This window comes from Rhinatrema bivittatum, chromosome 4, assembly GCF_901001135.1.
Source record: "Rhinatrema bivittatum chromosome 4, aRhiBiv1.1, whole genome shotgun sequence".
Taxonomy (NCBI): domain Eukaryota; kingdom Metazoa; phylum Chordata; class Amphibia; order Gymnophiona; family Rhinatrematidae; genus Rhinatrema; species Rhinatrema bivittatum.
Genome location: NC_042618.1, coordinates 261,178,282 through 261,200,076, shown reverse-complemented (window position 1 = coordinate 261,200,076; position 21,795 = coordinate 261,178,282). Strand labels below are relative to the sequence as shown.

The window sequence follows — 21,795 nt, the reverse complement described above, 5'->3', positions numbered from 1 at the left end:
TGACATCTTGCTCCTCCCTCCACACCTGTGCACAGTATCCTCCTTCATGGTTGTTTGGCTCGAGCCCACCATCTTCTTGCTCTGACACATTGGTCTAATTTTGGTAAAATTACTCCAAGTCCACACATATTACTTCCCAAATTGAGGATTTCTTCCTCGATTCTTTTCTTCACATCCTTGCCCACAGGTCCCTGTTCAGGCATTATTTTATGGTTTTGGTCCCCCGTTTCTGCTGTGTACATTATCCAGGGTGCTACAATGTGGGGGTTCAAGTCTATTGGGGGGGATTATCTTCCTGGGCCCTTGGCATGGTCAATATTTCTGGTCCAATGATTCACACTCCAGCTAGATGATGTCCACCAGGTGCAACAAAACACAAAAAAGGAACAAGGAAGTAAATATCAGCAAAAGAGTAAAGTAACAGTCTATCTAGTCTTCGTTCATTCAGCCAGTTTAAAATAGAAAAATAAACAGTATTGTTGGTATTTTTTACTGAATGTTTATGTGTGTGTATATATAAACATACATTTTTTAATATGATCTAGAAGGTTTAACCAGTGAGCCCTCAGGAAATGAAACATTCTTTGGTAATGGAGAAGTGCTAGAGGATTGAGGTCGGAGAGCAGAATATGTACTTCAGCTGCTATTGGAATGAAAGTGTAGTACCTCCTTCCATTATCTGCAGTGGTGAAGATTTAATTAGTAATTAAACAAATATTTTTTTTTTCAGAATCAGCTTCTTACCAAAGGCATGGTGATACTGAGAGATAAGATTCGATTTTATGAAGGTAACTCAACTCTCATACTTGTAAACTGTTCATTACTTAGAATAATTTTTCTTATAGATTCAGAAAAATTGTTATTTTTCTATAGATTTTGACAAACAAGTAGTATTTGTTGGTGCATTAGCTGAGCAACAGTGCCACAATCTGGTTTTGCATAATTAGTAGACGTGTACAGAGAATGTTTTTTTGTTCAGTTTATATTTTGGGTATTTTTTATTTGTGTATTTTTAACTTCTTTTTCATACTTTCAAATACAATCCAAGATAGAATCTTGAAAAAAGAAAATCAAGAATTAAACATGGAAATAAACATTAAATTAAAATACAGAAAATAAAACATGTTAAATTATTATTTCAAGTCCTCAAAGGGGGAGGATACAATTACACAACCCAAAAGAAATTATAGAGGAAAATAAATATAGCAACATGGCCTAATTATCATAGGAATGCAATACCTAATGGAAAATATACTAGGTCAAGGACAGAAAATGAAGTCAGTTCTGATTTCATTCATCACGTATCGCTTAAAAAGCGAGACAGTTGACTAGGCTCAAAAAATATATGAAAAATGATATTTAATGAAGCATTTGTAAGGAAATTTAAGGAAAAATATACCACCAATATGTAACACCCAAGGTCTCATTAAAAAAAAAAAAACTGTCTTTGCTTTTTCTGAGTTTGTGAAACACCTTCAACTTAAGATGTAAAAAATTATCATTCTCATGCCTAAAGTAAAGTCTCAGAAGCCAATCTCTATGTGGCTCAAGAGGCAAGGAAACAATCATAGTAAAGGGCATAGCCAGTGAAAAATCAGAAGTCTCCAGCATTGTTGTTAAGTTAGGATTATCCCCTTCATCAACCACAGGATCTAATTCTTGTCCTTCTACTAAATCTCCTTCTCTTCATTTAAAGGGAGGAAAATAATAAATCTTGGACATTGGCAGCACACAGCCGTCTCAGGTGTGACTGCCTCCTCTTGCCCACTTATAATTAATCCCCCCCCCATCCCCACCCTGACCCAACATTTCTTGTCACATTTTTAATAGACAATCCTCACACGATTATTCCATAGGAAGATATTTATTGGATAGATATGACCACAGCATAGATCAATGCATACAGCAATTCAGTTACTAAACATATCAATTACTAATATATTCTCTATCTCCAAGTGTGACCATGCCCTCAACTGCTGAATTTCCATTCACCAAATGTTCCATAGGATCATTCTACAGTTATGTAGGTCCATTGTGAACGCATGGAAGCCGTGCTCTAATTCACAAGTGCTTCCTAGTAAATTGCTACCACCATGTAGCACCATTAATGACGCAGAGCCGTCGAAGACTCTTCCCTCAGGTTATCCAGCAATTTGAGCCTGATTACCGGTGAAGTTCCCTGCGGTGCAATGAAGTCCTGCTCTGTAAAAGAGCAGGTGTCACTCATAAAGCATGCCAACACAATTTGGGGTGGTGCGCAGGCCAATCCCAGCCATGAAAGCCGAAGACTTGATAGGCAACTCATCCCGCTGTCACCCACTTATGCAACGTAGGAGGAGGAATACCATGCTACTTGGTATTCTCTACTCAGCCAGCTTTCAAAAATTGCACATGCTTTGCATCCCAGATCATGGTCAACCCCCACCACAAGCCAACGGTAGTGACACCTCATTTTCCATGGGCACCCCACCAACCTAGATGCTGCTATTTCTTACCACCACTCATGCTGCCTAGCGCTTTACCATGCCTCAATGCTCTTGTTCAATGACTTGGTAACACATGATCATGCTGAAAACATTGGGGCAGATTTTAAAGGTTACGCGTGCGGCCTACATTTGTGCGCGCAAGGGGAGTGCACAGTAGTGCAACTTGCGCACGCCGAGCCCTCGGGGAGACCAGCTGGCTTCCCCCCCCCCCCCCCCACCTTCCCCTTCCTGTCCCGCCCCCCCCAGCCCGAACCCCCCCCTTACCTTTATTGTGGAAGTTACGCCTGCCGGCAGAGTGGCCATACAGAGGCCTCTGACCACGCCCCCGGACTGCCCATTTTTTCAAGCCCCGCTACTTACATGCGTCCCAGGGCTTTACGCGTGCTGCCAGGCCTTTTGAAAATAGGCCCCGCGCTCATAACTCCCCTATGCACATAAGTCTTTTAAAATCTGTCCCCATACTGCATATTGCTCCAGAAGTGGCACAACCACTCTAAATTCACAGAAGGATACTGCTTATTTGCACCAACATATATGATTGCCTCCATTCTGGAATGGGCTGAATACTGCCCTGTGCCTTTCTAGGCCCCATCCTGGAATTCTGCATGGAATGTACTGTGTGCAGTAGTAATCGAAGGGGAATATGATATCTCTAAATCACCCCACACATTGCCATGCAAATAATACATGGTAACCATACATATAGATGCCATCTCAAATGACCACCATCGCCATCTCTCTGTTGCCATCTCCCTAGTTGTTTATATCTAAATTGCTCCTTTACATGAAAGGAGAAGAGTGCCTATCAAGGCCCCATCTTGAAAACCACAGGGTTTATTATGTGGGATGTGCTGTAAGCAGTAATATTCGAAGGGGATTATGGTATCCCCAAATCACCCAAATTACCAGGGGTCCACCAAACACATTTCCCAAGCATAGATGAATAGTGCATCATACCAATCGACTAAAGTGAGCATTTAGAGGTACCTGCACTTTGGAAGCTGTGAAGAAAATGGACTAAAGCAGGGCCCTGCCAGCATTATAAGTTCTGAGAAGAGGATGCAAAATTAGAACTCCAGTAAAGAAAAGTGATGAGTACATAATCTATATGGTAACACTACCACATGCCTGCACACAAGGTTGGAAGAGCTGCAAGATACAAGCGTTGATATCCCAAGCAGAGGTCAGAGAGTACATATTGGAAGGCTTGATATATGGTGACACAGCTGCCATGTTTTCTGCATTGCATCTCCCAGATCTCCCATGATTTCTCAATCAGCCCAAGGTACCAGAGCAGAAGCGCAGAAAAACCATAACTGGTATCACCCATAGGAATGAATGTGGACGAGAGCCATACTGGCCTCCCAAGATTCTTGGTCACATCAAGGCATGAGCAAAACAGCGTTGGGCAGTGAATAGAATTATAACTACAGGGTAACTGCAACTGCCAAATATCACTTCAGCCACCTATCCATGGTGAGTAGGAAAATGGAAGACCAGCTTCAAGGGCGGAACCACTTTGCCAAATATACAAGAAGAATAATTCAGTATACAGGCATCCATATCAGAAAACACGGGAAGACTTAAATGCATGCTGGAAACTGAGAAATGGTGACCTGCTCATACAGTGGAAGACATTCTGCCAGGTTATTCTAAAGCTTGTATACTTACATTAGAGACTAGAGCAGGGATGGGTACAAATCACATTTAAATTTACCGCCAGAAGGGAATTAACCACAAGATAGCACCAATGTTGCACCAACATTGAATTTCACCTTCTTGAACAATCGAAGAATTGCCCTGCCTTGAAATTACAGCCATTACCCTAGATAACTGGCCCTGGAAAAGCAACTGGGGCTATCCCAGAAAATACCTACGGAAATATGCTATATAACATGAATAAGTAGAATGCTATCAATAGAGACATCAGATAGGCTAGCACTTTACTGTCGTCATCCATAGGAATACCCATTGCAACACTTGAGGGTGGATTTTCAAAGGCCCGCTCCTGTAAAAACAGGGCTTACACACGTGGCCGGGCCTTGCGCATGTCATGCACATTTTAAAATGGGCCCGGCCACGCATGTAAGCCCCTCTACGCACACAAGTGTCGGGTCTCTGCAAGGGGGCAGGCTGGGACAGCGCCATTGTCACTGTCCCGGGGAAGCGTGCGCTGGCAGCCACCCAATGCTCATCAGAGCAGGTAAGTTACAAAACAAAAAAAAAAGGGTTAGTTAGGCTAGATTTAGGGGTCGGGGTGGAGAGGAGAAAGGGAAGGAAGATTAGGCAGGGGGGTAGAGAAGTTCCCTCCCGGGCCGCTCTTTAATCCTTGCTGAGCAGTTACTACTTGCTGAGCAGACTAAATGGACCATTTGGACTTTCTCTGCTGTCATTATTATGTTAGCACTCTGACTCAGGCTCAAATGCACCTACGTTAAACACTCAACAACATGAGCCTTAACCCATGGACTGCGAAAAGTTAAGGCAGACTGCCCTTTCCATTGATAGGAACTGCAATTTGTACACACAGTGCTGTCCCATGGTTTCGAACGAGGGGCCCATCTGAACTGCCTGCATGAGGAGGCATGCTGCCAAATCAAGTGCCGCACAGCCCGCCCTACCTTGTATCCTCCCCGCCTAGTCTCCGTGGCCCTCACTCTGGTGCCGCCCAGCAGATCAATTCTCATAGTCACAGGTGGCCTCACCCCATGGCCACTGTATATAATAGCCTCCCACCTGGGCTAATGGAAGCTGAGCCAACAACATGCCATGCTTCTGGAGGCTGGATAAGAGCTGCTCCCTACACAGGCTGCAAGTACCCTCAGATACATTGCCTGCAGCCACTGCCTGTGCAACTGTATGTTGCCTCACTCTGCTGTAGGGCCCTGCACTTTAGAAGAGTGCCGTAGGCCTCTGGCAATGCAGTCTTTGCACAGGGGAGGATTGGGTGGGGTGGGATGTTAACTGCAGCAGGTGCCAGGAGAGGAAGAAAAGGAACAGAGCAGCATAACACCCCGAGAATGGCAGCAGGCCTCAAACATCTAGTACTTATATTAGCAAGCACCATGACCCTCCATAGGTGTAAAAAGTCTTGTAGGTGCCACCAGTGGCTGCATGCAGTGAGGGCCCCCTCTTTCTCGCATGACAGCAGGCCTGAAAAGAATGTTGTGGCCCACATACAGAAGGAAACACTGAGAGCCACACATCCGTCCTAGGACACTATTAGGCCAAGTGCTCTCCAGCCTTCAAGCTCCCCCCGGGCCCTCCAAACTTTTTATTTATTTATTTATTTATTTTTAAATGCTGATTCCCGGGACTTATATGGACAGGGAAGACTCTCACCAGTCCCTGCCTGGATGTAGCCACGCATGATGCACTGGTGGGAGGGGGGCTTGTGACAGAAGGCTTTTCTGGCAGGTAGCTGTCTGCTCTGGTCTCCCCCCTTGTGCTGTCTTTTGCAGTCGAACAACATTGATGGTTGCCCTGATGGGTTGTAATAGTGACTGCATCGAATACAGGAACTCTGCCACCCCACCCCTTCGAAACCATCTCAGCCAACCGCTCTAATGATAGGGCCTTAATACTGCTTCAAACTGCCTGCTTCACACATCGGGTGTAGACAAAGAATAACCAGGCTATCCAGGGCACATCCCCTTGAAGAAAGGAGACAGACGCTGCATGGCAAACTTGTCCAGAGGCTAGACTCGCCACACAAACCATTATCTCCTTCTGGAAGAAAAGCCTAACTTCAAGGTTCCGTGCTGGAAGCCGCACATTCATCTCTAAATTTTTCAGCTAGGCAGATATGGGGAGTGGGGAAACTGCTGACCTAGGAGCACTTCCAGAGCCCTGATCTACCAAAGGAATGCACCCTCAAGAGACCACAGGCCTCATAAGTAATGGAGCTTTGCCAGAAGATGTGCAGCCTGGCAATAACTACCCACTGCAGCAGCTCCAAACCCCTGAGGCAGGACAGGAACATATGCAGGGCTTGGGGCTGCGCTGAGCCAGGGAGCATCAGCCATTGGGGTAAGAGGAGAGCTGTGCTGCTTTTGCCCTGACACGTCTGGTGACCTTGATGCAGGTGGCCTGCACAGACAGACTCACGGGAAGCAGTCTCATCCCCCCATCACTTACACGATGCACCCCAAACTCACTGGACACACGCTGTCGCTCACAAGGCTACAGGCCTAATTGAGGCGCGAACCAGGCACCCAGTAAGCAGCAGGGGCAACAAAAACAATGGCAGGCCTAAGTGCCTCACCCGCTGCCACCCTACCCTCATTAACACGTGGAGACTATGAAGCGCTGCTGCCCGCATGTCCTGTGCGCTCGAGGGCCTCCACTCTCTCCCCCCCCCCCCCCCCCCCCACCTGCAGAATTCTTTTTTTTTAATTCTTGTACTAATGGGAAAGAAGTTAGATGGACTGCCCCAACAAAAACCCATACACATGCTGCCCTAGAGTCGTGGACCGATAGGCCACACAGACATGGTGAGGGGGGATGATATCAGGAAGGAAAGCATATCACGCAATTTCACCTGCAAAAACCGCCAAAAGAAGAGGCTGGAGGGTGGGCGACCCCACCCTTAAATTTTGTTTGCTGGCCCCCATCTCCAGCCTCTGCCCCCTCCCTTACTTCGGAAGCAGAGCACTCCCCAGTTGTGGCCTCCCTGCCTTAGCTGGGGTAGGTCATCTGACTATTCAGGAACTTGCAAAACTTCAGTTAAATATCTCTTAAACATTTCTCTTGGAGAAACCAATGGTAATTTAGGAAAATTAATAAACCAGGGACATTAACTTTCAAATCGGTGTGCAGGCAATTTTATATTCTGCGCACCTACACGTGCATGTTATAAGATAGCCCTGGCCGTTTTTGAGTACTCCTAATTTTAAACTTGTGCACGCACAGCAGCGTAAGTCGGCTTTGGGATGTGCAAGTGAGGGAATTTTATAACAGACATGCGTCTAGCCCATGACTAGTTTACCAATTCATCCACCAGTTTTCCCGGTCTAGAGCTAGGTCCTCCAAACCCTTCTGGTTCTTTAGCCTGCACTGCGCCCAGGGCAAGCTAGTGATTCGGCGCTCCCCCCAAAAAAACACTTCAAACTTGCCGACAAAAATTGAACTGGAAACCGCAACAAGCCTGATTATGTTTTTCCATTTTGCACTGCATAATACAAACATCATCATTAATCACAAAAATCAAGCAATAAAATCTAGAGATATAAAACATCATTCATAATTTTAAAACTACTAATAGAATTTCCAATAATTAAAAACTCACATAAATGTGTTCAAATATTTCCTAAACACAATAAAATATTGCAAAACAGCATCCAAAAATGATCTTCCACTTTCCATATCGGGGATCTTTTGCTTTCCAGTCACTCTGAGATTTTTGTGGATTGAGAGGGAGGGAGGCCGCACAAACCTCCTCTCTCATGCACACAATTATGTTCATCTTTTCATACACTCTCTCACATGCTCTCACACACATACTCACTCTCTCTCCCTCACATGCACACATGCTTTTACATGCACACTCCCTCTCTCTTCCTTACACTCTCATATACACACCCACATGCACAGACTTGCTCTCACTCTCATACACATGTAGGCATTGACACACACATGCAGGCTTGCTTTCTTACACAGGCTTGTGCACACAGGTTCACTCTCTCTCTGTGTCTTACAAATGCAAGCTTTCAAACACATATGCAGGCTTGCTCTGTTTCTCATATACACACATGCTTGCTCTCTCTCTTACACATGCAGGCTCTCATACACACACATACAAGCTTTCTCTCTATATCTCTCTCATATAAAAAGTGGCAAAATCAGAACTGATTTTTTAGTTGAGCCCAAGGTTAACATGGTGAGCAGTAGGCATTGACATCTAGTTGTACTCTTATTAATAAATAATGTTTTAGAGTGCTAACAGTGGATTTCTAAATAGTCTGCAACAGTCATTATACATTATGAGTAAACTTTAAAATATTTTAACTCACTTATTTCAAGCATTTATCAACATTAAAAATTCCTTATTAATATATATATCTAACAGATAACATTCTGAGAGGCTTTGATAGTGGTAAACACTATATTCTACTAATGCTTGACCTATCGGCAGCCTTTGACACAGTAAACCATAAAATACTACTAAATAGACTGGAAGAAATCAGATTACATGGCGTAACATTAAAATGGTTCAATTCATACCTAAAAAAACAGGTTTTTCCAAGTTCAGATCAACAATACATTGTCAGAAAAAATTAATCTCAAAACAGGAGTTCCACAGGGATCAGCCCTATCTGCGACCCTTTTTAACATATACATGCTGCCATTATGCCACTTACTTGCAGGGCTAGGAATTATACACTACATTTACGCCGACGATATTCAAATAATTCTACCCATAGAGGACACTCTAGAGAAAACATTAAACCTAGCCAACATGTACCTAAGCATTATAAAACAACTACTGACACAAATGGAACTTGTAATTAATATTGTTAAGACAGAATTTCTACACTTAAAACGAAAAAATTCTGAAATCAGTCAAAGCTCAATAATACTCAAAGACAACCAGAAAATTGAACTACCGGGAAAAGTACGTAACCTGGGAATAATAATGGACCCTGAAATCAATCTGAAACAACACATATCACTAAAAGTAAAGGAAGGTTATGCAAAAATCATGGTACTCAGAAAACTTCGCTCCCTGGGCCCACTGGACCACCAGGTAATTTAAAAACGTTTTTTGGGGGGGTTGGGAGGGTGGTGGAGGCTAAGGGAGCGGTTTTAAAGGGTCGGGGTGGGTTTTTTATTTATCGGCCGACAGCCCAAGTGCGAGAGAATGCTCCCGGGACCCCCGCTGGACCACCAGGTAATTTTAAAATGTTTTTGGGGGGGTCGGGAGGGTGGTGGAGGCTAAGGGAGCGGTTTTAAAAGGTCGGGGTGGGTTTTTTGTTTATCGTATCGGGCGCAGCCGATAAAAAAAACCGATCGGGCCGGACGAAAAAAAATGCACGATTTGAATCGGAATCGGAACAGGAACCGAACCGATTCCGGTTTCGATTCACATCTCTAGAACTGAATATGCCTGTACTGGGATTAGGTTACTTGATTAGGTATTCTGCATGATTTTATCTGAAGCCTAAGTTTTTCTGCATTTATTTTGCCGATACACTTTTGTTTGTGAAGATTTATTTGATCTCTTAGATGGTACCTTTTGAAAATTTTATATTTTCCTGGCTTCTGCCCTTGAACTTCTTTACATGGCAAGCACAAATGTTTGTTTACCATTGTGATTTTTCCTTTGAAGATACTTTTTATTGTTTTTCCTGCAGATGTTTTATCCTTTGTTATTTTAAAAGATGATTTATTTATTTTGTAAAATATCTGCCATGGAATATGATTTTTGCCAGGGGTATACACACACACAAGCTCATACTCACATGCTTACAATTACACACCGCATGCTCTCCCATATATAAGCTCTCCCATGCTCTCCCACAAACACACATAATCTCTAGGGATGTGAATCGTGTCCTCGATCGTCTTAACGATCGATTTCGGCTGGGAGGGGGAGGGAATCGTATTGTTGCCGTTTGGGGGGGTAAAATATCGTGAAAAATCGTTAAAAATCGTGAAAAATCGAAAAATCGAAAAACCGGCACATTAAAACCCCCTAAAACCCACCCCCGACCCTTTAAATTAAATCCCCCACCCTCCCGAACCCCCCCCAAATAACTTAAATAACCTGCGGGTCCAGCGGCGGTCCGGAACGGCAGCGCTCCGGAACGGGCTCCTGCTCTGAATCTTGTCGTCTTCAGCCGGCGCCATTTTCCAAAATGGCGCCGAAAAATGGCGGCGGCCATAGACGAAAAAGATTGGACGGCAGGAGGTCCTTCCGGACCCCCGCTGGACTTTTGGCAAGTCTCGTGGGGGTCAGGAGGCCCCCCACAAGCTGGCCAAAAGTTCCTGGAGGTCCAGCGGGGGTCAGGGAGCGATTTCCCGCCGCAAATCGTTTTCGTACGGAAAATGGCGCCGGCAGGAGATCGACTGCAGGAGGTCGTTCAGCGAGGCGCCGGAACCCTCGCTGAACGACCTCCTGCAGTCGATCTCCTGCCGGCGCCATTTTCCGTACGGAAAATGGCGCCGGCCATACGCGTATGGCCGGCGCCATTTTCCGTACGAAAACGATTCGCGGCGGGAAATCGCTCCCTGACCCCCGCTGGACCTCCAGGAACTTTTGGCCAGCTTGTGGGGGGCCTCCTGACCCCCACGAGACTTGCCAAAAGTCCAGCGGGGGTCCGGAAGGACCTCCTGCCGTCCAATCTTTTTCGTCTATGGCCGCCGCCATTTTTCGGCGCCATTTTGGAAAATGGCGCCGGCTGAAGACGACAAGATTCAGAGCAGGAGCCCGTTCCGGACCGCTGCCGTTCCGGACCGCCGCTGGACCCGCAGGTTATTTAAGTTATTTGGGGGGGGTTCGGGAGGGTGGGGGATTTAATTTAAAGGGTCGGGGGTGGGTTTTAGGGGGTTTTAGTGTGCCGGCTCACGATTCTAACGATTTATAACGATAAATCGTTAGAATCTGTATTGTATTGTGTTCCATAACGGTTTAAGACGATATTAAAATTATCGGACGATAATTTTAATCGTCCTAAAACGATTCACATCCCTAATAATCTCTACCATGCTCTCCTACACATACTATCCCACACAAACACACAAGTTCTCACATGATCTCCCAGGCACACACACAAATTCTCACATGCTGTCCTGGTCACACACATTCTTTTCCACACAAACACAAGCTCTCACACACATGTCGTTTTCACCCCCCCACCCCGCCCACACACACACACACACACACACAAGCTTTTACATATTCTCCCATATCCACATACGCTTTCACTCTCACATGCTCCCACACACACAAAGTTGTATTCTCACATGTTCTACACACTCAAGCTCTCACATGCTGTCACCCCAAAACACACATGCTCTCCACCCACATACACACAAGCTCTCACAAACTCTCCCACACACACACAAGCTCTCATATGCTCTCCCACACTCATATGCTCTTACATGCTCTCCCCCACACACAAGATCTTAAATAATGTTCCACACACACACTCAAGATCCCATGTACTCTTCCATACACACACACAAGCTCTCACTCTCACATGTTCTCACACGCACAATTTCATTCTCATATGCTCTCCCACAAACACCAGCTCTCACATGCTATCTGAAACATAAGCACTAGCTCTCACATGCTCTTCCACACACATAAGCTCTTGCTCACATGCTGTCCCACACACACTCACATGCTCTCCCCCACATGCACAAGCTCCCATATGCTCTCCCCCTACATGCACAAGTTCTCACACAAACACACACACCCAGAAGCTCTTACATGCTCTCCCACACACAAATTCTCACATGCTATGCCACACAATCAAGCTCCCACATGCTGTCCTACAGACACACACACACACAGACACACACGTGCTCTCTCTCACATGATCTCCCATAAGCACACACAAGCCCTCACTCTCACACACTACCACACACACAAAGTGGCATTCTCACATGCTTTCCCACAAATACATTCCAGCTTTCACATGCTCTTCTACACACACTCATACACACAAGCTCTCCCCACACAGATAAGCTTTCACATGCTCTCCAAACACAAACACAAGCTCTCACTTGTTCTCCCACATATAATCTCTCACATGGTCTCACCACACACACAAGCTCTTGCATGCTGTCCCAAACAGACACAACTTCTCATGCACTCTCCTCCCCACCCACACAAATTGTCACATGCTCTCCCGCACACAGACATACAAGCTCTCACATGCATTCCCTCCCACACACAAACTTTTACATGCTCTCCCACACATGTACAAGCTCTCACATGCTCTTTCCCACACACACTCACAAATTCTCACATACTCTCCTACAGACACAAGCTCTCACTGTTCCACATACACACGCATGGTCATACATATCCTCCCATATACACACACACAAGCTCTCTCACACCTACTTTCCCATAGGCACACACAGCCTCTCATGCTCACATGCTACCACACACACAAAGTGGCATTCTCGCATGCTCTCCCACAAACACTTACCAGCTCTCATATGCTCATGTACACAAACATACATACAAGCTCTCACAAGATCTCCACACACAGATAAGCTTTCACATGCTCTCCCAAACATACACACAATCTCTCACATGTTCTCCCACATATAATCTCTCACATACTCTCCCTCCCACACACAAGATCTTGCATGCTGTCTTACACAGATGCACACAAGCTCTCATATACTCTTCTCCCCGCACACACAAATGTTCACATGCTCTCCCGCACACACGAGCTTTCACATGTTTTCCCCCCCACACACACACACAAACTCTTACATGCTTCCCCCACAGACACACAAGCTCTCACATGCTTCCTCCCACACACATTCACAAATTGTCACATGCTCTTGTACACAAAACACATAAGCTCTCAAATGCTCTCCCACATACACACGCAAGCTCCTACATACCCTCTTATATACACATACACAAACTCTTATCACATACTCCCCCCACACACAATTGCATTCTCATATGCTCTTCCACATAAACATGCCACCTCTCACATGCTCTTCCACACATACACACAATTTGTCACTCACATGTACAAGCTGTCATATGCTATTACAAATATACACACACACTCTCACTCACATGCTGTCTCGCACACAAACTTTCACATGCTCTTCCCCACACACAAGCTCTCATATGCTCTCTCCCACATACCGCATAAGACCCCATATGTTCTCCCCAGCCACACACATACACAAGCTCTCATGTGCTCTCTACCACATAAAAGCTCTCACATGCCATCTCACAGACACATACACAAGCTCTTTCTCTCATGCTCTGCCATATGCTGTAAAAGGTGGCTGACTGGTAGGTTATATGTCACAAAATACATAACACAATTATTTACAAGTATAGAAGTTTATAAGTCTGAAAATAAGCAATAAAAGCATACAAGATTAGAGTTTGCATTAAAGAATATACACAAAAATACTTCCCTTCACAGTTTCCAATGTGAGTCTGATATATCATTGTAGAGCAGGAAACAGAGCACCAGGAAACCAGGAACAGTTCATCAGGCACTTCATTGACCACTGTAATGTCCAAAAGCTTTTCCTTAGATCTGTTCTTTCTCAGATTTAAAACAATTTGTCTCACGTTGCTCTTTGTAAGTTAATTATTTATTTATTTATTTATTTATTTAATTAATTAGAAATGTTTATATACCACTTTTACAGGAATAACATACATAATAAATACACTTAAAAACATACCATAAAACAATATAATTTTATTTAAAGAAAGGGCAGGGGTTGGATTAGGAGTTGGATAGGTGGGTAGAGTTAGGTAAGAGAGACATGCCTTGGGAAAGCCTACCAGGTGTTAGAGAGGGATCTGAATGCCATTGAAAATAAATGGGTCTTTAAATTAATTTAAATTCCTTGTGAGAAGTTAGTTGTCTTAGGTGATCTGGGATAGAGTTCTAGAGTGTGGGGCCACCTACTGAGAAAGTACGTCTTCTGGTGATGTCTAGCCTTGCCAAGCGTACCGATGGAATTTCCAGTAAGTTTGAAACAGTAATTGTTTGCTTGGTTGGTAAATGCAAAGAAAAGAGCAAATCCTTTGCTCTAGTTTCTTCTCTGGACTACTTCCATGTGTTCTTGAGGCCCCAAATATCACATCAGCAAATGGTTAGGTGTGGCTGAGTTACTACTGTCCTGTTTTTCCCATGCTATCTGCACTGTTAGCCTCCTGAGTAACTGCTCTTTAATATATCTGATCTCATGACTTGTTTTTTGTTACAAGCAGGCAAAGAAAAATGGCATATTTATTCTCAGAACTTAAAGGCCTTATATCAAATAATTACACTAGTAATATCAGTGATTCTCTGCTCCACTAATTTCTATCGCATTACAAAGTTCTTCATGTAAACTAAATATCTTCTTAAAATAATTTCCCACATTCCACCCACCATATCTTAGAACAGAGTAATCACTAGTAGTACTTCATATGCACTTCTACCTTACGTAGAGGAAGAGTAAGCACACGAGTCATAGCTTTCATAATACATATCAAAATAGCAATTCCAAATATAATAGCAAGGCTAATGCAAACATAAATCAGTATTTTCCTTCCCCATGCCTTAATCTGTTCCCACCAATCATACATACTAATAGCCCTATCAAGTTCTTTAACTCATCCTGGGGAAAGATTATAATGTTAATTTAACCATTTAGTACTGTTTAGTACCTGTGGGGTACATTCAGTAATCTTTGTGCAACACTGGGCACCGAGTTCATCATTTAGTACTTGGCAAACACCCCCGTATTCTGCCAGGATTAAATCTAATGCCATAGATTATCCATAAAATATCAAATAACTCCCACTACCCATTATCCATGGCATAATGATGAATTTCAGCTAATTGATGTACTAGAGCACAGAGATTAACCTGGGTAGCATTCTTAAGGGTTTCTACTAAGGCTTGTAAAAGCAGGACAGCAATAGAGAGATGTCCAATAGAATGGAAAATGGGAACCATGTGGAACCCATCAGTCTATGGCGTTCTTCAGCAGTAATAGGTATGTATTGTAAGGCATTCTGAATGTCCTGATCAGACAAATCCAGAAAGGGGAGATCTTGTTGTCTGCCTGCGCTGGGGAAAAGTGGAAATAGGCAAATAAGCATGCACAGGGGTATATTTTCCAGTCCAATCAACAGGAAGAGTTGCTCAGATTTTATTCCCTCAGCAAGAGAAATACACAGGAGTTTAAAAACAGTCAGGATGGGAAATGGGCCATGAGGACTGGATGTCAAGAATAATCATCTTAATAATAAACCATTCTTTCCACAAATGCAAGCATGAGGTATTAATTTGGGATGAAAGTTCAGTATGATTTACTGGTTTTGAAGCTATCTCATTGATTACCTGGTACTGCTAGAATATCTGGTTACGATATTCCATGGTACCAATAAAAATATTAGCAGTCACAGCTTGCCATAAGGTGGATGAAGTATTTCTCCCACATTTGGGAGGGAGAACATACTCCATTGTGTCATCTCTAAAGGTCAGTATGGTAACATTACATGAAATGGTAGTGTTTCCTAAATGAGGCCATGGGCTAAATCATGAATTTGAATTTGAGTTGTTACTAATGAGGGTCCTGTAGAAACAAACTAAATGAGTAAGGAGGAGGGACATTTCGGGAGCAGAAGGTATCATTAATCTAGGTCTAGCTTGTGAGCACAGAGCAGAGAACAGCCTTTCTGATATGTCTCCGAAAGAAATAGTGGTTTTGGTCTTTAGGTTGGAATGTAAAACATTAAGTACCGATGGTCGAGCATTTAAGTAAGATTCCACACCAGGTGAATTAGTGACTCACCCAGTATAGGTATGATTGCCCTGCAATATCAGTTGATGTTTGACAAGCCCATTAATTCTTTCCATCAAGCCTGCTGCCACTGGGTGATAAGTAATATGTGAAAGCCAGTAAATTCCAAAAGAAGCTGCAAAAGACTGTAAATCTTTTTGGATAGCTAACTGTATTCCCAATTTACCTAGTACTCAGGCACCCTCATTTAGAGTATTCCACTTTTCTGCCTTACGAGGTCCTAGCCAATCACCAGAATCTCTATATTTCTCCTGAAGGACTGCCCCAATTACATTAAGGAGACATGGTATTTCTATCTCAATAGGTAAAGCAGCAAGTATGTGGCATGCACAATCATGTACAAAGCGTTCTTGGCAGATAGGGCCTATCACAGCAAGCTCATCATCTGAGACCTGTTCTGACCCAGCACCCTGTTTTGACAAATGCACTAGGCAATCCCCCAGATTTTCCTTTTCTTTTTGGCGAAATCTGTCAGTTGCACTAATTGTTTGGGAATATAAATTGTGGTAATGATCTGCCTACTCTGAAGCAGGGATCCCTTTTTTCCTGTAGTATTATCTGCACTTGTTCTGGGAATTTCACTTTCCTCTCCAACTTCCTCCCCCTCTTGCAATCTCTCATCCTGTGAAAATTTAACAGTGACAAGCAACCGGCCTTAGTCTCCTTCTGGAGCACTACCACAACTCACTAGTCTCTTCTTCCTCATAATCACTATTACAATCCTTTCAGATATCGGAGTCTCCAGCCGGGGTGTCTCCCCTAATAATAGCAGCCACTTTAGTTGTAGACACTTGAAGACCCTGCTGCATATGCTGTGTGTTGTGTCTCCTGGCTGCAGCAGGCCACGGCCGGTTCCCCCTACCTCCTCCATTGCTGGCCACTACCACCACTGCCCAGCAAGGTGTGCCCCACTCCAGGGCCAGCCAACTGCGGACTCCCACGCGGCACTGAATGCCATCCTCCATCCAGCGGGGCTCTCCTTAGGCACGCACATGGGAGACTATGCCTTTTAAAGGGGCCGCGGTGGGAAACCTCGACCTGGCCCCAATGGATGATGTCACTTCAGAGGGGTATATAAACCCTGCCTCAGTCTCCAGCTCTTTTCCTTTGCAACAGGTCATCTCCTCGGAGTGCTAGTTGCTAACCCAGATGTCTCCAGTTCCTGTCTTCAGTTGCTGATCCTGATACTGATCCTGGTTCCGTTCCTGTTCCTGCTCCAGTCCTTGGCTCCTGAGTCCAGTCCTGGCGTTCCAGTTCCTGCTTTCCTGCCCTTGCCTCCATTCCTGTTTCCAATCTCCTCCTCCCCCTCCAGTTCCTGTGCTTCCTTCCTCTGCTTGATCTCCTGGTTTTGACCTCGGCTTGTCTTCTCGTCTGTGCTTGTCTGCTGCCCGTCTCGACTCTTGGCCTGGTTCCTTGTCCTTTCCTATCTGCTGCCTGCCCTGGATCCTCGTATTGGACTCTCGTTCCACACCTCTGCTGCCAGCCCTGACCTGGACCTCTGGTCTTGTCTTCATCTACAGTACTTCTGTCCTCGACAAGGCGACCCGCACCTAAGTCCTGCCGGCCCTGGCACCCAAGGGCTCAACCTGTGGGGAACGAGGGCTGGTATAGGTGAAGCTCCAGCCGGGTTGTCCTCACCAGCACCACCTGCCGGTGACTAGATCCAATGAGGGCCATCCCTCAGTGGTATTATCATCTCTCGTCCCGGTCCAAGGGCCACAGTCATAACACTGTGCTAAAGCTTAAGCATGACATGCTGCTGAATCCTGGACAGCCAGAGCAGCTTGTTTTAAAGCAAGGTCCCACTGTGACTGTGCAGATTCAAGGGTAATTCTTAGAGCTGTTTTTAAAAAGGGCTTCATGGAGATCTGGAAAAATATAGGCTGGTGAGACTGACGTTGGTGCTGGGCAAAATGGTAGCATCTATTTTTTAATTACTCACCACTGTAAGGATTTCTAGATCTTTATCCCTGCACAAGAGTATACAGCTCTAAGGCTTTCAGATTGGGGATGATTAGAGCCAAATAAGGAAATTCAAGATGGCTTTCTCTAAGGAACTACCATTCCCATCTTCTTCCAAGATGATCTCAGCAAGGAGCAGCTGATCAAGGAGTTCCCATCCGTCAGCTGAAGCTTGCTAGCTTCAATAAATAGGGTCGTCTTTGCATTAGCAAGAGAGATGCAGAAAGAGAGAGAGAAGGAGATGGTGTAGCAGGGAAGGGCAATCCTAACCTATCATGGAGCTAGCCTCAGAAGATGATGAAGCAGAGCCTCATGAATGCTGCTGCTACTAAGTTAAGTTGATGCCTTAGTTTATTAGAGGGAAAAGACGAGCTGACATTTAAATAGGCTGTGAAGTTGAAATGCTTCAGCTTCTTAAAGCCCTAGGCACACCGCAGATTGTCAAGCCTGTCCTAGACTACAGAGAGTTGTCAGAGACCCTGTCCAAGAGTGCCAAGACAAGCATCCTGTTGCACCACTCAAATATGATTTCATGGGGACATGGTTTTTGCAAAAGGATGTCTTGCCTTACCAATTTATTATAGATTATTTTGAAGGTGTAAATAAACATGTGGATAAAGATGAGCAGGTTGATATAATGTATTTGGTTTTTCAGAAGGCATTTGACAAAGTCCCTCATCAGATCCTCCTCAGGAAATTGGGAGATCATGGGATAAGGAGTAGTGTCCTATTGTGGATTGGTAACTGGATAAAAGACAGGAAACAGAGGTTAGGACTAAATGATCAGTTTCAAAATGGAGAAAGGTTGTTAATGGAATGCCCCAGGGTCTGTACTGGGACCTATGCTATTTAGTATATTCATAAATGTTATGGAAATGGGAACAGCGAGTAAGGTGATCAGATTTGTAGATGACACAAAATAGTTTTGAATCATTAAAACAGGAACAGATTGTGAGGAACTGCAAAAGGACCTTGTGAGATTAGAAGACTGGGCATCTAAATTGTAGCTGCAAGTTAATGTGGACAAGTGCAAAGCAATACACCTAGGAAAAAATAATCCCAACTACAGGTACACAATAATGGATTCTCTGTTAGGAGTCACCACCCAGGAAAAGGATAATTTGAACAACTTCAACTCAGTATGCAGCAACAGTCAAAAAGACAAATAGAATGTTAGGAATTAATTGGAAAGGAATAGAGAACAAAACTGAGTATAGCAAAACGCCTTTATATAGATTCATGGTGTGACCGCACTTTGAGTATTGTGTGTTATTCTGTTCGACCCATCTTTAAAAAGATATAACGAACATTGAAAGGTACAGAGAAGGGTCACAAAAATAATAAAGGGAACCCAAAAGCTCCCTTATGGAGAAAGGCTAAACAGGTGAGTGCTCTTCAGCTTGTAAAAAAGATGTCTGAGAGGGGATATGATTGAGATTTATAAAATCATGAGTGGGGTGGAACAATTACATAGGGAACACTAGGACTAGGAGACACTCCATGAAACTAGCAACCGGCAGGTTTAAAACAAATTTTAGGAAGTATTTTTTTCACTCAGCGCACAATCAAGCTATGAAATCTGTTGCTGGAGGATGTAGTCAAGGTAACCAACATAGTGGGAGTTCAAAAGAGGAATGTACGAGGTCTGAAGGAAGTGTCTATAAACATTTCCCTGTACTTACCCGGATCAGTCCAGACTCCTGGGTTTGGCTCCCCCTCTAGCAGATGGAGACAGAAGTTTACAAACAAAAACTCCGCCTATATCTAGGCTGGTGCCACCTACAGTCCGGCAGTATTCTTCTGTCTCCTAGCAGGTGGAGAGGGTGCCAAACCTACAGTCTGTCCTGAGGCCTAGATTTAGGTGGTAGTTAGCATGTAAAAAAAAAGGAAGGGAATGCAGTTTGAGAGTAGGAAGCCGACGGATTGGGGTTCGGACTGCAGAGGCTTGCCTGCTGGTCACAAAGCCTGCCTCCCAGAGGGTAGCGAGGTCCTGAGGGGACCATCCCCTCTGGTTGAGGCTGCTGTTATGTGGGGGAGCTCCACTGTCAGCGTCTATCAGGGCTGGGGGTGACATCGGGGTGCCCGGTTCCCTCCCCCCAGCTGGACCCGGACCTGATTTACCGGTTACTGTGTCTGTGTGTTTAAAAAAAAAAAAAAAAAAGTGCTGCCGGTTTTTCTTCTTTTGTCTGTGCCTCGTCTTTCCTGTCCTGTTCCTGTGAGGGGAGAGGTAGAGGACCGCCGTCGCTGGGGAGATCTTTTCTTTTTTGTACTGTGCCTACCCTTTTTTCTTCGTTGGGGCTGCGATGCCGCGGAGATCTGCATGTCAGGCCTGCAGGTCCGCGGCCACGCGGCTGTCAAGGGACAGCCTGTGTTCGTCATGCGTTTCCGGCGGGGAGGGGGGGTCCGTGACGCCGGCAGGGTCCCGGGGCAGCAGGCAGGTATGCGCCGGTCCTGAGGTCGGCAGGCCGGCGATTAGTGCGGGGCCGGCTTGGGGGACACCGGGTCAGGGTACCATTTTGTTTTCTTCGCCGGCGGGAACGGCGGCCATTTTAAGTCCGAGGGAAGCCGCGGCAGGCACGTTGCCGGCGTGTGAGGGGGAGGACGACCCTCTGCCGAGGTTATCCCCGCAGCGGGGGGTCCCAAGGGGGACAGTCGCGCTTCTGCCATGGGGGCTTTCTCTCCACATCCCTCTGAGGGGGAGGAAGAAGAGGCCTCGGACTCGGTCTCGTCCTTTGGGTCTGCGTTTGTTCTGCTTATGCATAAGGCCTTCAAGGCCCGTAGATGGGCCAAGAAGAGGGCATGGGAGACCTCCACTCCGGATTCAGGGCCTCGGGCGGAGAAAAGGTTCAAGCCAGGTCCGGGGTCGGAGGGCCAGAGTAGGGCTCGACCACTCCGGTCCTCGGTTCCCAGGGGGGAGCTGGAATCGACCACGGACACGGATGAGCCGGAAGACCCGTCCAGGGATACAGAGCTTCCGTCCCAGCCCCCGAGGGGGGTTGATGGGGACGGAGACCAAGGGGCCTTGGGTTCCCGAGGGGCCCATGCTTCCGAGGGGGATGACCCGAAGGTGATCCGTTTGTTTCAGAAGGAGGAGCTGGGACCTCTTATCCCGAAAATTCTGGGGGAATTAGAGATCCAGGTGCCGCAGGAGGAGTCCCGGCTCGGAGTAATGGACTCGGTTGTTTTGGGTCTCCGGGGGCCTCCTTCAGCCTTCCCTTTGCATTTTTCTGCCTCAGATTTGCTGTTTAAGGAATGGGACACTCCAGATTTGGGGCTGAAGGTGGCGAAGGCGATGGATAAACTCTATCCCTTACTGGAGGACGCCCTGGACATGCTGTGCATGCCAAAGATAGACTCGGCAGTAGCGGCGGTCACAAAGAAAACCACCATTCCGGTCACCGGAGGTACTGCTCTTAAAGGTTTGCAAGACAGGAAGCTGGAAGTGCAGCTGAAAAAGATCTTCGAAGTCTCCGCATTGGGAATTCGTGTGGTGATTTGTAGTAATTTTTCCCTTCGGGCAGGTCTCCGCTGGGCACAGCAGCTCTTGGCCAATGAGTCTCTGTCACCGGAAGAAGCACGCTAAGTGAGTCGCTTGGAGGTGGTGATCGCTTATAGTGCGGATGCCTTCTATGATCTTCTTTGCACTTCGGCCAGGACGATGGTTTCGGCGGTGGCCGCGCAGAGGCTGTTGTGGTTACGACATTGGTCGGTAGATGTTACTTCTAAAGCACGGTTAGGTTCCTTGCCCTTCAAGGGGAGACTGTTGTTTGGTAAAGAATTGGAAGATTTGATTGAATCCCTGGGGGAGAATAAGGGGCTGGCCCTTCCA

The 21,795-nt window shown here is 45.5% G+C and overlaps 1 protein-coding gene across 14 annotated transcripts in view; it reads left to right on the top strand.

Annotated features, from left to right (window-relative positions):
* Window positions 1–21,795, top strand: part of PRR5 (proline rich 5) — a 557,355-nt gene that overhangs the window by 402,511 nt on the left and 133,049 nt on the right. For all 14 annotated transcript variants that reach the window (XM_029600072.1, XM_029600069.1, XM_029600065.1 and 11 more), the window contains one exon: window positions 731–788. In XM_029600072.1, coding sequence (XP_029455932.1) covers window positions 731–788 — 58 coding nt within the window. The remainder of the gene's footprint in view (window positions 1–730; window positions 789–21,795) is intronic.